This window comes from Hemitrygon akajei, chromosome 6 (genome assembly GCF_048418815.1).
Source record: "Hemitrygon akajei chromosome 6, sHemAka1.3, whole genome shotgun sequence".
NCBI classification, from domain to species: Eukaryota; Metazoa; Chordata; class Chondrichthyes; order Myliobatiformes; family Dasyatidae; genus Hemitrygon; species Hemitrygon akajei.
This window is the reverse complement of record NC_133129.1, coordinates 13,456,238-13,472,855: the sequence shown is the minus strand read 5'-3', so window position 1 is coordinate 13,472,855 and position 16,618 is coordinate 13,456,238. Positions and strand designations below refer to the sequence as shown.

At 42.0% G+C, this 16,618-nt stretch overlaps 1 protein-coding gene across 6 annotated transcripts in view; it reads left to right on the top strand.

Moving 5' to 3' along the window:
• The window catches only part of htt (huntingtin), a 246,898-nt gene that overhangs the window by 180,177 nt on the left and 50,103 nt on the right, over nucleotides 1–16,618 (top strand). For all 6 annotated transcript variants that reach the window (XM_073047912.1, XM_073047911.1, XM_073047909.1 and 3 more), the window contains 10 exons: nucleotides 112–350; nucleotides 1,691–1,833; nucleotides 3,447–3,654; nucleotides 5,534–5,672; nucleotides 6,925–7,104; nucleotides 9,012–9,188; nucleotides 10,986–11,062; nucleotides 11,907–12,045; nucleotides 14,590–14,712; nucleotides 15,780–15,993. In XM_073047912.1, the coding sequence (XP_072904013.1) occupies nucleotides 112–350; nucleotides 1,691–1,833; nucleotides 3,447–3,654; nucleotides 5,534–5,672; nucleotides 6,925–7,104; nucleotides 9,012–9,188; nucleotides 10,986–11,062; nucleotides 11,907–12,045; nucleotides 14,590–14,712; nucleotides 15,780–15,993 (1,639 nt within the window). The remainder of the gene's footprint in view (nucleotides 1–111; nucleotides 351–1,690; nucleotides 1,834–3,446; nucleotides 3,655–5,533; nucleotides 5,673–6,924; nucleotides 7,105–9,011; nucleotides 9,189–10,985; nucleotides 11,063–11,906; nucleotides 12,046–14,589; nucleotides 14,713–15,779; nucleotides 15,994–16,618) is intronic.

The following is a 16,618-nucleotide window of genomic DNA, read 5'->3' as shown; positions in this document are numbered from 1 at the left end:
TCTTTACCTATGCTCTCTTGTTTTTAGTACCCCCTCAGTTTTGTTTTCCATAATCTGTGTTTCTGTAGCATAAGGAAAAAACTGAGTGAAACCCATCTTTCACTCTTTCAGGTATCGGTCGGAACTGTTCAGCTTTGGATATCCGGCATCCTTGCTATCTTGCGGGTACTTATTTCTCAGTCCACTGAGGATATTGTCCTGTCACGGGTTCAAGAACTGTCCTTGTCCCCATATTTGATTTCCTGCCAGAACATCAGTAGGTTGAGGGATCCAGGGAATCAAACAGTGCCATCAGTGGAGCAGGACGAAGAGACGCAGAACAAACATCTGCCTGAAGAAACTTTCGCAAGGTATTTGTTGTCATCTTGTATACCTCTATATAGTCACTTAATAGATTTTTTAAGAGTATTTTGCATTTGGTGATTTAATGGAATACACTCAGTGATTACTATTAGATACAGGACTGGATCCTGGTGTAGTCTTCTGCAGCTGCAGCCCATCCACTTCATGGTTCAGTGTGCTCTGTATTCAGAAATGCTCTTCTGCACACCACTGTACCAACGTGTGGTTATAGAGTTACTGTCACCTTGAACCACTCTGGCCATTTCATCTGACCTCTCTCATTAACAAGGCGCTCTTTGTTTCACACGCCATTCTTTGTAAGCTCCAGAGACTGTTGTGCATGAAAACCCTAGAGTCCCCTTGATTGTTCACCTTCATTCCATCTGCTGATGACCAATCCATATGGGATGTAAGTTGGAAGGATTTGTACAGGAAGTAGCGGTTTGCCCTGTTTTTGCTTCAGCTGGTTCATTGGAAAAGATACCTGGTTTAATTCCAGATTATTTGCAACACTTTATCCAGTTACGGCAAAAGTCATCCCATTTATTCATTGGTTTGTTTGCTAATTACATTTTTAATCTCTTAAGTATTGCCCCATTGACAATGGACGATCATGTTTGATCAGAGAACTTTAGCTTAAATTGAATCCATCCTTAATATTTTTTACAATTTATTTTGTTTTTATGTAGCGATACAGCACAGTAATAGGTCCTTCTGGCCCAGTGATCTGTGCTACCCAATTATACTCGTGACCAATTAACCTACTAACCTGTATGCCTTTGCGAAGTGGGAGGAAACCAGAGCACCCAGAGGAAGCCCACGTGGTTAGAGGGAGGGAGAATGTGCAAACTCCTTTTAGACTCCAGCGAGATTGTTCACTGGCACTGTAATAGTTACATTAACTACTATACTGCCCTGCCACCCCATTACCTGCTTTACGGGAAGCAATCCCAATTTTTATCTGTACTTTTATCAGCCAGCCGCTCAGGCCCTCTAGTGTTGGTAACATCCTTGTGAACTTTTTCTGCACTCTTTCCAGTTCATCCAAGTCTTTCCTATATAACATGATGACCCAAACTGTACACAGTGCACCAAGAGCGGCCCCACCAACAGCTTTCAGCTCAAAACGTCAACTCTCTATTCCTTTCCATCGATACAACCTGACCTACAGAGTTCCTCCAGCGCTGTGTGTTGCTAGTGATTTATGAAGTTTGATTCCCTTGCTTTGGTCCACTGTTACTCTCTTTACAAAGTCCACAATTTCGTGTGCTTCCTAAGTTGAATGTGTAATATCTTTTCTGGATGTATCTTTCACTGGGAAGCTGACTGTTATGTCTTTTTTGTTCAGGTTCCTGCTGCAGCTGGTGGGCATCCTCCTTGAGGATATTGTGAACAAGCAGCTGAGGGTGGATATGAGTGAACAGCAGCATTCCTTCTACTGCCAGCAGGTTGGCACACTGCTGATGTGCTTAATCCACATCTTCAAATCAGGTAATGAGCAGCCAGTCCTTCCTGAACATATGGAAATTGTCGGCATAAATCCGCAGTAATAGTAATGACAAATATTTAGCTTGGTGTTTATAAGTCCATTAACATAGGAAAAGAATTAGGCCATTTGGCCCACCTAGTCTGCTCTGCCATTTGATTATGGCTAATTTATTATCCCTGTCAACCCCATTCTCCTGCCTTCTGCCCAGAACCTTTTGAGGTACTTACTAGTTAAGTACCTATCAGTCGCTGCTTTAAATATACCTAATGACTTGGCCTCCTCAGCTGTCTGTGGCACTGAACTCCACAGATTCACCATTCTCTGGCTAAAGAAATTACCCCTCATATCTGTTCTAAAGGGATGTTCTATTTTGAGACTGTCTTCTGGTCCTAGATTCTCACTATTGGAAACATCCTCTCCACATCCACTCTATCTAGACCTTTCAATCTTCACCTGTTTTCAATGGGATCCCCCCCCTTACTTTTCTAATTTCCAACAAGTACTGGCCCAAATCCTTCAAATACTCGTACATTAACCCTTTAATTCCCAAGACCATCTTTGTGAACCTTCTCTAGAACCCCTCCAAAGCCAGCACATTCTTTCTTGGATGTGGGGCCCAGAATTCCCCACAGTACTCTGACCAATGCCTTAAAAAGCCTCAGCATCATCGTGAACCATCATACAGAAGCATGCACCTCAAGGAGGCGACTTCGCCTATTTAAACCTCAACCAGGTTTACTACATTCCTGTTCCAGTTGTAATACCTGCTTGGGTTTTAATGTCTCGTTTGAAAGGTGAAATACAGGTGCTGCTGTAATCTGTGGATTTGGGCCCTGCTTAACAGGCTCACACAGGCTGACATTTCCTGTCCAATACTGGCAGAGTACTCCATCATTAAATCATAAAATCATACAGTATGGGAGCAGGTTATCCAACCCAACTCATCCATGCTACTATTAACCACCTTGCCCACACTTGGTCCAATAGTCCTTTATGCCTAAGCCAGGGGTTCCCAACTTTTTTTTATGCCATGGACCCTCTACTGTTAACCAAGGGGTCAGTGGACCCCAGGTTTGGAACCTCCTGGTCTAAGCAGTTCAAATGTCTTGAGCATGTCTATTCCAGGTATTTGCCACTCTCCATGTAAAGAAGGCCTCCCTCATATCCGCTCTGAATCTCTTCCCACTTATCCTAAAGCTGTGTCCACTAGTTTTATCTAACTGCTGGGGAAACACTTCCTGCAATCTCTCTGTACCTCATAAAGTTAGATCATGTCCCCTTTTAATCATGGAGAAATGATCTACCTTCACCGTCCTCTCTTCATAAACTCGGCTGCTTCATCCCGGGTAACATCCTGCTGAATCTCTTCTGCACTCTCTCTAGCATCCAGTGCTGTCATATCCTCCCTATAGCTTGGTAACCAGAATTCCAAGCAGTACCCCAGCTGAAGTCTGAACAATGCTTTTTAAAGTTGGAGTATCTACTTCTGTATAGCGTAAACTTTTACACTACTGTGCCGTCCTTCTATAAGAATGCAGTGATTTTACTTCGCAAAGTACTTCAATTGGCTGTGAAGTGAAAGGAGTAGCATAGAAATTCCAGGTTTCTCTTTCAGGAATGTTTAGAAGGATCACTGCCGCTGCCACGAAGTTGATTATGGGGAATGGCTGTGATGGGAGCTTCTACACACTGGAGACCTTGAACAACTTGGTTCAGACCATCATCCCCACTCATCCATCTCTTGTGTTACTTTGGTGCCAGATTTTGCTGCTCGTTAACTACACAAACTACAGCTGGTGGTCAGAGGTGCATCAGACACCAAAGTAAGTGAAGGAAACGGCAGGTTTATTTTTAAATTTGTTTTTAGAGATGCAGTGCGGAACAGTTTACAATGAACAATTAATATACTAACTGGTACGTCTTTTAGAGCGTAAGAGGAACCCCACACACTCACAGGAAGAGTGTACAAACTTCTTGCAGAAGACACCGGAATTGAACTCTGAACTGTAGTGCCCAAGCTGTAATAGCATCGCGCTAACAGCTACATTACCTGCAGTACCTCCCGTTAGATCTCTGATTCATATTGTGCAGTACAGAAACTGTTTGCTGCACTGAATTACGATTGGGTGTGAAAAGTCCAAGTATTGTAGGAATAAAGTGGACAGATTTTACAATGGGAGAGGCCTGCAGGTGGTGAAGTGCCTGAATTTTCAGCTGCCTAAACTTTGAGCTTTGGAATTCCTTTTGAAGGTTCTTCACCTTTCTTTGTCTCCTTTAAAATACAGGAAAATTAATGTTATTATAGTTTATTGTTTTTGAGAATCATAGAGTACTACAGCACAGAAATAAGTACTTCAGTCCTTCTAGTCTATATTAAATTGTTACTGTCTAGTCCCATCGACAGCACCTGGAACATAACTCTCCATACCACCCCCCCCCCATCCATGTACCTGTGCAGAATGCAGTGAGATTCCTTGCTTTTTATGAATAAGCAATATAGAAAAAAGATTGTGGATCAAATGCTGTCAGGTAGGTTGGGTATCTTTGTTGCCGTGGACAGAAGGACCAGTATCTGTGGTAAATGACTCTGAGAAGTTGTTACAATAAATACAGTGAGCACAAAAATAACACTGGTGCAAAGTAAAGTAGTGTGAACAGGTAGTGCAAAAAAAATTTAATTACGAAAGAGGTGGAGTTAAGGGACGGAGAACATGGCAGGACCACTGGGAAAGGGATGTGAAAGGTGATTGGTTCAGAAGTTGATAGCGGTGGGGAAGAAGTTGTTCTTGAGTCTGGTCATCGGGGCTTGCAAGCTCCTGTATCATCGTCTAAATGGTAGAATAGAGAAATTACATGATTCAGCATCTCCTTTGGCTGGCCATATTGTTTTCAGTCCATAATTTTCCTTGTGTCATTTTGCAATGTCAAAGGCACAATATAAAACAATATTCTTCTTCAGGCCTTTACCTCTTTTGCCTATCACCTCCCAACTTCTCACTTAATCCCTCCCACATACTCCAGCCATTCACCTTCCCCCTCATCTAGCTTCACCTATCAGCTGCCAGTTAGTACTCCTCCCTCTCCCTCCACCTTATTCTGGTTTCTGCCCCCTTCCTTTCCAGTTATGATGAAGGATCTCAGCCTGAAGCATCAACTGTTTGTTCCTCTCCATTAATGCTGCCTGACCTGCTGAGTTCCTCCAGCATTTTGTATGTGTTTCAATGTAAGACAATTGTTGTCGGTGGTTAGTGAATATTTCAGTGAACACAAAAGCAAAACTGGTGCTCAGTATGATTGTGGAGTGGAGCAGGCAGTGCGGTAGGGATAGCATCACCTCTATCCAAAATGACATCTTCGGCACAAGTCATTTTCTCTTGTTCAGGTCCACCCTCTTCCCCATCTGCCCAGGGAATTCTTGAATAATTGTGTATTCTTGTTTCCTTGCCACATAATTTATTATGTAGGAGAAAACCAGTTTTTGGTATTCACAGCCTGAACTTCTGCTTTGTAGAGGGGTTTCATTTTGGAAGGAAAGAAAAACAAGCCCCGATGAAGGGCTTTGGCCTAAAACCTTGGCTGTTTATTCCTCTCCATAGATACTGGAGTTCCTCCAGCATTTAGTGTGTGTTACTCTGGATTTCAAGCATCTGCAGAATCTCTTTTGGTTATGACATCTCTTGTCTTTTATTTCCGCAAACACAGGAGACACAGCTTGTCTAGTACGAAGCTGCTGAGCCCTCAGATATCTGAAAATGGAGATTCCAGATCTGTTTCTAAATTGGGCATGTGCAATAGGGAAATTGTTCGAAGAGGAGCTCTCATTCTTTTCTGCGATTATGTGGTAAGGTTATTTAAAATCTCTTATGAAGAAATGAAATATTAATGAACATACTCAGAGAAACTGCACTGCATTCACAGAATTCAGATCACCTTTTTGTGTTCTAATGGCACAAAGCATGGGACCAGAAAAGGGGAACAAATCTGTCTTTTACAAGCTGGAGGAGCCACGTATCTATTTTCTGTCTGTCTGTATTGGATTTTGTGCTGCATGTTTTATTATGGGTTACGGTACTTTGTCATGTTAGTTTGGGCTTGGTAGAAGTAAATGAGTATAGTTAGGTATTCACACATTACCCTCGTTAGTTTGGTTCACGATAGACTGATCACAGGTTGGGTTTTTTTGTTGCCTGGTTATTACACAAATTTTGTTACTATTTATATCGTTAATCCCTACACAAGATAGTTCATCTTTGCTGGTTTCATAATAAAGAATCAAATGTACATTTTTCAACTTGGAATTCAGTTATTTGAAAGCAAGCCACACAGTGTCAATTTCCTCAGTCTCTCAGTGGTTTTCAAGTAGGTGCTACACAAGTGTAATTTGTATAAAATCTGTTTCTTTTTTGTCCGTGTTGCTGGTTAGGTACAAGGACAGGTAAGCTGTTGGACTTCCATTGAATAACTCCATTGTTCCATAGTCTTTCACGTCAGTATTACACCACTACAGTGGGCCATTGGTTGTCCTAGGGTTGCTCTGCCAGTTGTTTGTTTGTATAGATGTTTATATTTATAATTCTTTGATCACCTTTTGTATCCTGTAGCTGGTTTAAATGTGGGCACTTTGTATATTTTGCAGCATTTTATTGAGTTATAATGATTATTTCTTGTAGTCCTAGTTTCGTGGCCTTTCTCCTTAACTGTTCATAGGAACAGAAGTGAGTCAATTACATCCTGATGATTATATGGACATGTTTTAAATTATTTCAGAAAATCAGTTTGAGCCAGAGATTGAGTGATAAAACTGGGCAGCACAGTAGTGTAGTGGTTAGTGTCATGTTATTACAGAGTAAGCGACCTGGCTTACAGACATGCTATTAGGAAGGAGTTTGTGCATTCTCATCATGACCCTGTGGGTTTCCTCTGGGTGCTCCAGTTTCCTCCCACATTCTAAAGATATATGGGTTAATAGGTTAATGGGGGGGGGGGGCGTGGGTGTAATTAGGCAATGTGGGACAAATGGGCTGGAAGATCCTGTTTCCGTGCTGTGTCTCTGAATAATTAATAAATCTGATTTCTGCCTTTTGTTGTTACAGTGTCAAAATCTCCACGACTCAGAGCACTTGACTTGGCTGATTGTCAATCATGTTCAAGATCTCATCAATCTTTCTCATGAGCCTCCGGTGCAAGACTTCATCAGTGCTATTCATCGTAATTCTGCTGCCAGTGGGCTTTTCATTCAAGCTATCCAGTCTCGGTGTGACAATCTTGCGACAGTAAGTGGGATCTTCCCTCAGATGTGCAAGCTGTTGGCTCAATTACTCAGCCATTCAATTAGGGAGACTGGTTTTGGGGTACTGGGCAACTAAGCTGTTCTCACCAAGAAAGAGCTGATTTAGGTTCTTCGTTTGCCATAGGCTCGTCGAACTGGATTCAGTTTGTAGTTGCAGCACTGATGGATTTAACGCTCTTTGGCCAAATGAGCAATACTGGCCATTGTCTCTGTCATTTCTGTATTAATCCCATTTTCATTCACCCCATTCGAATCTGAATCAGGTTTATTATCATCATCTTATGACGTGAAATGTGTTTTTTTGTGGCATCTGTGCAGTGCAAAGACATAAAATTGCTTTAACTTACAAAATAAGCAGTTCAAAAGAATGAATAATGAGGTAAATTCATGTACTGTTCAGAAATCTGAGGACTGAGAGGAAGAAGCTGTTCCTGAATTGAACTTCCCTATACGGTCATGGCAATTTACAATCAGCACCTAATTTGCCAGCTGTGGGATGTGGGAGGAGACTGGGGCACATGGAGCAAACCAGTGCTGTCACCGGAGAATGTGCAATCTCCATGTGGACAACACCAGAGGTCAGGAATAAACCTGGGCTGTTGGAGGTGATGCAATCCAACTAGCCCTTATACTGTCATCCTCGAGTGGAGGAGAGAGGCCATAAGCAATTGATACTTACACATGTCACCTTAAGCAACCTCGGGGTCTAAAGCACTCTACATCAGTATTAGTATGGTCTCTGGTCTGATGTAGAAGAATGTAAGGACATGCTTCTCTTCAGCTGATGCTGTTAACAAGACCACCAAGATCTTCAAATTTCAAAGCAAATTTACTACCAAAGTACATATATGTTGTCCTATACTACCTTGAGTTTAATTGTCATTCAACCATACACCTGAATACAACCAAACAAAATGGCATTCTTCCAGGGCCAAGGTGCAAAGCACACTACTAACAGCACATATAGTTGTGATATCATGTATAGTTTTTGCAGGAAAAATAGAGAAATACAATGGATTTTCAGAAAAAAAACACATAAGGAAAGACAAACAACCAAGGTATAAAAGGAGACAAACTGCAAATTAAATAATACTGAGAGCATGAATTGCAAAAAAACCCCACAAAAGTCATCAGTATTATTACCACATAGCAGCCTTGGGCTGTGAGTATGGTGATTAGTCCTTGAAGATGTGTCATGCAATACCTAACCAAGGTACAGGGGGTGCTGAAAATACAAAATAAAAACAAATGCTCAGCAGGTCAGGCAGCATCAGTGAGGATTAGTATCCCCATGGGTCTAATAGGGAGCTTACAGCTGCCAATGAGTGAACTGCTTTTAAACATCACTCATGGTCACGTATTTAAAAGTTGTTCTAAAGATTATAATTTAATGTTAAAATGAATGTAATTAAAATGTTGGTTAAGCAAAAGCATTAAGGTGAAAAATATATATTTAAGCACTTTATTTTTAAAGTTAAGCAGTATGGTAGTGTAGCGGTTAGTGTAGCACTTTTCAGTGCCAGTGATCAGGATTCAATTCCTGCTGCTGTCTGTAATGAGTTTGTATGTTCTCTCTGCGACTACATGGATTTCCTCCGGGTACTCCCGGTTTCCTCCCACATTCTAAAGATGTATGGGTTAGTAAGTTGTGAGTGTGTTATGTTGGTGCCGGTGGCACGCAATAGTTGCAGGCTGTCCCCAGCGCATCCTCAGACTGTGTTGGTCGTTGATGCCAACGATGCATTTCACCGTATGTTTTGACGTATGTGCAAAAAATCTAAACTTTCTCTGTAACTTTTCAATTAAGGTCAGTGGCCCCATTGAAGCAATGTGATGGCTCTACATGTTCCAGTATTGTCTGCATTAAGATGTTCTCTCCCTTTCCTCCAGCCAACCATGTTAAAGAAGACTTTGCAGTGCTTGGAGGGAATCCATCTCAGCCAGTCAGGTGCAGTCTTGATGCTGTACATCGACAAGCTCCTCAGTACTCCTTTCCGAGTGTTGGCACGAATGGTGGACACACTGGCTTGCCGTCGAGTTGAGATGCTTTTGGCTGAAAGCTTGCAGGTAAAGCTTAGAATTTCATCTTTGATCATGACGTATTGAGTACAGGAGTTGGGATTTTATGTTGAAATTGTATAAGATGGTGAGGCTGAATTTGGAGTATTTTGTGTAGTTATGCTCACCTACCTATAGGAAAGATATAAATAAGATTGAGAGAGCTTTGTTTTATGAAGAGAAATTTGCCTGAAGTTCTTTTTATGACCCTATCTACCTGTGACGCTACTTTCAAGGAATTATGGTTCTGTATTCCCATATCCCATTGATCTGCCACATTCCTCATTGCCCTACTGTTCGCTGTGTTGGTCCTACTCTGGTTTATCCTCCTAAACTACTTGTCTGCATTTAATTCCATCTGCCGCTTTTCAAACTGGCCCCATTCTTGCTGCAAGCTTTGATAGCTTTCCTTGCTGAACACTATGCCCCCTCTAATCTTGGTGTCCTCAGCATATTTGCTGATCCAGTTTACCAGTTTATTGTCCAGATCGTTGATATAGATGACGGACTGCATCAGTGTCTGGTATGGAGGGGCTACTGCACAGGACCGAAAAAAGCTGCAGAAGGTTGTAAATCTAGTCAGCTCCATCTTGGGCACTAGCCTGCGAAGTACCCAGGACATCTTTAGGGAGCAGCGTCTCAGAAAGGTAGCGTCCATTATTAAGGACCTCTAGCACCCAGGGTGTGCCCTTTTCTCAACTGTTACCATCAGGTAGGAAGTACAGAAGCCTGAAGGCACAAAGACTCAGCAATTCAGGAACAGCTTCTTCCCCTCTGACATCCGACTCCTAAATGGACATTGAAGCTTTGACACTACCTCACTTTTTTTAATATACAGTCTTGCTGTTTTGGCACATTTTTAATAATCTACTCAATATATGTAATTGATTTACTTGTTTATTCATTATAATGTTTTATTTTATTTATTATTTTTTTTCTCTTTGCTAGATTATGTATTGCATTGAACTGCTGCTGCTAAGTTAACAAATTTCTCGTCACATGCCGGTGTTAATAAACTTGATTCTGATTCTGAAGCAATAACAGACCCAGCACCGATCTCACTGACACACCACTTGTCACAAGCCTCCGGTCAGGGAGGCAATCATCTACTATCACTCTCTGGCTTCTGCTAAGTCAGTGTTGAATTCAATTTATTACTTCTTCCTGAAATCTGAAATAAGAATAGAAAGTGGTGGAAAGACTCAGCTGGTCAGGCAGCATCTGTGGAAATTAAATTGTGGCAAGTGGGACTTGAATTAGTTGTACCTTGGGATAAGCTAAATTTTTTTAGAGGGTGGTTAGTAGGAACCTGATTGGAGCTTCAGAATAGTCTGCAGATTCAGTTACAAGGTCTAAAAATTGAGGATCCTTACCAACAATCCCACAATCTCTTTAACCCACTGCCATCAGGAAGGAGGTACAGGAACATCAGAACTAGCACTGCTAGACATGGTTGCAGCTTCTTCCCCCAGGGTGTGAGACTAATGAGTACCCTGCCACCATTGAGGTCTCATCACTACAACGGCCTGCTTACTGTTTACCTCTGCTGTGTACTGTGTGCACTTTGAATTACATTTTTATTTACTTATTGTATTCTTATGTGCTGTATATGTGAGATATGCTTTGTGGGTGCACCGTAGTCCATGGGGATGCCGTTTTGTTTGCTTGTATGGGCTGATGACAATAAACTTGAACTTGAAAAATCCATGTCCATTACAACCACTGGCCTACTTTCATCCGGTGATTTTATGTATCATTTTGTGCTTCTCTGTTGGTTTTCTTATGATGCTTCTTGTCTCCATCTAGAATAGTGTTGCCCAAGTGCCACTTGAAGAGTTGGAAAGGATTCAGCGATACCTCCAGACCACTTGTCTCGCACAAAGGTAGCATATCTGTTTAGCCAGTTTATGTTGGGGAGGAAGGATGGAAGTGCATTACACCTCCATGATTAGGCTACCGAGGGAATGAAAAAAAGCTGCTGTTGTGTGTAGACTCTGGAATGATCTCCATGTGGCATTCATTGGCCTATTACGTCCAGGTTGGGTGGTATTGGATCTGATATTGTTTGCATGATCTGTGTTTTATTTTTTTTCTCTCTGCACATTCGGTGTTGGCTCTTCCGGGTTTCTTGTTTTGTGGCTGCGTGTAAGCAGACAAATCTCAAGGTTGTATAATTTATACTTACTTTAATAATAAATGTACTTGGAAAGTTGATATCTGGTCTTAACCTGGATCTTGATTCTAGATTGTTTACTGTCATTTCCAATATACAAATGTAAAGGAGAGCAAAATAATTGTCACTCTGGATCTAATGCAGTACAAAAAACCCCCCACAATAAATATAAATACATAAGATAGCTTATATGCATTGATTGTAGGTCCATAAAGTAATGCTAGATACACAAGATGACTGACAAGAAATGATAAAATAGTAGTGGGTGGGTTAGTGGCTGGAGGTGTCGATCAGCCTAACTGCTGCTTGGGAAGAACAACTGTTTTTGATTCTGGTGGTCCAGGCCTGGGTACTATGTAGCCTCCTCCCTGATGGGAGTGGGACAAACAGTCCATGAGCAGGGCAGGTGCAATCCTTTATAATGTTACTGGCCCATTTCCAGCATCTTTCTGCAATATGTTCTTCATTGTAGGTAGGTTAGTGCTGGTGATGGGCAGTTTTGATAGTAAAGCCTTATTTCAGCTTGATTGATTATTTGTTTCCCTGTCTTTCAGACACCAAAGATTGTACTCCCTGCTGGACAGATTCCGGGCAACCATTGCAGCAGACACAGTTAGTCCGTCTCCAAACTTGACCTCTCACCCGCTGGACGGGGACAGGCTGTCTACCATAGAATCCATCGTTGTGGACAAAGTGAGAAATCTTGGGAATGTAACTTCTTTCTGCTCTGAGTTGCATGAAGGGGTGCCACAGTAGCTTAGCGGTTAATGTAATGCTATTACAGCTCAGTGTTGGCGTTCAGAGTTCAATTCTGGTGTCCTCTAAGAAATTTCTACGTACTGCCCATGAACACATGGATTTCCTCTGGGAGCTCCAGTTTCTCCCCACAATCCTAAGACATACTGTTTAGTGGGTTAATTAATCATTGTAAATTGTCCTATGATTAGGCTTGGGTAAAAATAGGTGGGTTGCTGTGCGGTTTGGCTTGTTGGGCTGAAAGGGCCCGTTCTGCACTGCATCTCTAAGTATAAATAACTCCATCTGAACCTGGGAGGGTCCGTTCTATAGTTAACTGTGAAGTTTAAATATAATGAAAGGATTCATGAGGTTGTAAGGCTAGACCTTAAGTATCATGGTTATCCTTCATTCAGGTCCTCACCATCTCTGGACATGTCCTCTTTGCATTAACATCACCGGGGAACCGCAGTGTTTTAAGAGCAGCTTCTTCCCTCCACCAACAGGTTTCAGAACATTCCATGAACCCTGCTTCATTATTTGCCTTTTGCACTATTTATTTATTTTTGTAACTTGCACTAATTTTTGTCCTGTACTTCACAGTTGCCAGTGAACAACAAATTTCATTATATATATGTCAGTGATAAATAACCTGATTCTGAGCCAGTGCTGAAAGGTCAGTGATAATGGTTATTAACTGAAGATCCTCACAGGAAATATTAAATTTGGAGAAGTCTCTGGTATTTGGGTTTAAAATTGCCTTGAGCGCTGCTCCATGCTGCTAACAGAGGTCAGGCTTTCTACTCAGTGCATCAGTCTTGTCCTTGTGTCCTTTGTGGAGAGGGTAAGAGATGCAGGAATAAGTAATCACAAGGAGCAGTTATCAGCCTTATAGAATCACTCAGTACAGAAAAAGGCCCTTCAGATTACTATGCCGACCATTCAATACCCTTTTGTACTAACCCTGCCTTTAGTCCATGCCTTGACATTACTATTTATATGTGAGAAGACCTGCCTCTATCACTCTATTAGGTAGTGTGTACTGGGCTGCAACCAGTTTAATATTAAGTAAATAATCTCGACTGAAATAGCCACTAAGCATCCTGTTCATTTACCCTGAGCCAATGCCTTTGAGCTTCCAAAAAAATAACTTTCCAGTATTACAGAATGAGAATCAGGTTTAATATCACTGGCATACGTTGTAAAATTTTACGTTGTAAAATTAGTTGCTTTGCAGCAGCAGTACATTGCAAAACATTATAAGACTATAAATTGCAATAAGAATTATGTATTAAAAATATATTAAATTAGTGCAAAAAGAGAGCAAAAAAAACATAAAATAGAGAAGTAGGTTTGTGGGTTCATTCAGAAATCTGATAGTGGAGGGGAAGATGTTAAGTGTGCGTCTTCATGCTGTTGTACTTCTCCCTTGATGGTAGTATGAGAAGAGAACGTTTCCTGGGTGACAGCACTCCTTAATGATGGATGTCGCCTTCTTGAGGCAATGCCTTTTCATGGTGTCCTGAATGCAGGGGAGGCTAGTGCCCATGATGGAGCTGGCTGAATTTACAACTTACTGCATCTTTTTCCAGTCCTGTGCAGTGTCCCTTCCTCTGAGGCCTCCGTCGGTCAGAGTTGACCATGGATATTGCACCTTAGCTGTCTAGATTTACAAGCCTGCGCAGTACGATATGGAGAGCAAGCTCCCCCTCTCCACGCAAATGATGAACCCAAGGGAAGGGTCTCGGCCCGAAACATCGACAGTGCTTCTCCTTATAGATGCTGCCTGGCCTGTTGTGTTCCACCAGCATTTTGTGTGTGTTGTTTGAATTTCCAGCATCTGCAGATTTCCTCATGTTAACCCAAGGGAAAAGCAGCGACCGATAACAATTTGGTACCAACAGCATCATAGGAGTTGCCAGTCAGCATTGAACTTAATGTACGACTGCCATAGGGACTCCTTCTCTGGATTTTTCCCTCGGGGTTTACTCCCAAAACTTTCCCCATGAGTCGATACAGCTGCAAGGCAGTGGAGGATTGAGATCAGAATTTTCCTTCTCCTAGATGAGCTGCCAACCACGGCTGACGATCCCTATCTGCCCGAAGCAACTGGTTTTAAGGTGCCAGTGGCCTGCCTTTGCCATTTCGCAGTCAGTGGAAACTGTTCTGACAGGCTTAGTGGCTAAGCTATATGTGAAGGCCAGGAGCTGGACTTGGTTGTCAGAGGCTATTTGAGGCACACGCCATTGGGAGCATTTAATAGATAGTGGGAGCTTGTCCCCATTATCACCCCTAGCTAGATCAACTTTAAGGAACCAATGTTCATTAATAACAGACGATAATGCAGCAAGTTGGAGTGCTCTGTAGAAATTTACAAGTCTTTGTTGATATACCAAGTTGACTGTCAGTTAACAAACAAGTGTCATAAATTGGAGAAAAAGAGGAGACGGAGCAGTCTCTGTGGTGGTGGTGGTGTATTAACTGTGCTGTCTTGTGTTTTAGGACTGGTACGTGTCACTTACCAAATTCCAATGCTGCAATCACACAAACACTGCTCTGATGGAATGCACTGAATTACTGGATAAACTTCCTGAAGATGACCTCCACTCTGTCATGACAACCAAGGTAATGGTCATTTGAGGCTGCAAAGGAACGGTATTCCCACTTCATTCCTCTACACCCATTTGCTATTGGAATTGTATTATGTCTGACTGCAGTAGATTGTGTTACCTGGGTGGTATCACTAATTGTAGCAACTACAATGCAGAGATATCCTACAGGAAAAGTCAAGAACTGGACCGTAAGCCAAAGGACAGTGATGTGGGAGGAGTCCCCAAAAACTTGGCATAGATCGAGTGGACAGTTAGAGACTTTTCGCAGAGTGGAAGTGGCTAGTACAAAGTCAAAGTAAAGTATGTAGCGATTTGTTTTCTAGTAGGCATTTACAGGAAAATGAAGAAACACAATAGAGTTTCAATAAAGACTGACAAATAACCGATGTGCAAAACAAGACAATTTATGCAAATAGAGAAATAAATAAATCATATAGAGAACACGAGTTGTACAAGGGGGCATTATTTTAAGGTGATTGGAGGATCAGAGGTAGGGTTTTTTTTACACTGAGTGATGGGTGTGTGGAACTCTCTGCCAGGGGTGATAGTGGAGACAGGTACATTAGAGGTTCTTAGATAGGCACATGGAGGTAAGGAAAATGGAGGGTTATGTGGGAGGGAAGGGTTAGATTGACTTAAGAATTGGTTAAAGAGTCGGCACAACATCACGGGTCAAAGGGCTGCTCTATTTTCAGAGGATTTCTTGTCTAGGTGACTGCCCATGTCTATAAATGGCCTTTCATTCAGTACATTTACTCTCAAGAAGATTTATGGCCTAGGTTTTCCAGCCAACTCGTGTGTTTAGTGGTTATTAATGTGTAAAACATCCAGAAAGAGGTGGTATCTGCATTGGAATCATGGGGCTTCATTCTACGCCAGCCTCATTTTTCATTAGTAGAATCATTCTGTATCTTTGTAGAGATAAGTATAAATATCCTTGTTACAGTTGTTAAATATTGATAGTTTAATGCTTTGTGCCAATTATACAATTGTTAGCTAAAAATATTAAATAGCAGCAGTGAAGGACCACTGCTGTCTCTGTGAGACTGGCTTTAAACATTGTTACCCTTATTGTTCCAGGATTTCAACTTGAACCTTCTAGCACCTTGTTTGGCCTTGGGTTTGCAAGGAATCTGTGCAGACCAGGCAAGCGTGCTGTTCGCAACTGCTCGGAGAGTTACCCTGGATCGAGTGACATTCCATGTTCAGCATCTTCCCAGCAACCATCAAGTGTTCCAGAGCCAGTCTCCTTTGCCCAGTTCTTCCTATTGGAATAAGATTGATGAGCTTTATGGTAAGAGCCGCTGCCTCGACAAATGTCAGTGACGAGGAGCTACAGAGAACAGAGTAAAGGCATTTAAAAAGTATTTTTAATTGGCATGCCTGTGGAAGTGGTCAATTCAGATTTGATTTCAACATTTAAGTTAAATTTGGATAGGTACATGGTTGGGAGGGGTATGGAGGGCAATGGTCCAGGTGCAGGTCGATGGGACTAGGCAGGTGAATAGTTCGGCGTGGTCTAGAAGGGACAAACAGCCTTTTCTGTGCTGTTGTGTTCTATGACTTTTATTCTTGACCATAGGACAGTCCACAGCACTTCTATTTTTGATGTGTTGTGACATGGCAAGAGAGAATTCTAGTCACCAGAACCCTAGTGAAGAAGGGATTGTGAGCCAAAATTTGCTCTATATTCTCTGACGTTCAGCTGAATGAGAAACATGGAAAACCTGAAGCACTATACAGGCCCTTCGGCCCCCAAAGCAGTGCCAAACATGTTCTTACCTTAGAAATTACTTAGGGTTACCTAGAGTCCTCTATTTTTCTGAGCTCCATATACCTGCCCAGGAGTCTCCTAAAAGACCCTATCGTATCTGCCTCCACCACCATCGCTGGCAGCCCATTCCACGCACTCACTACTC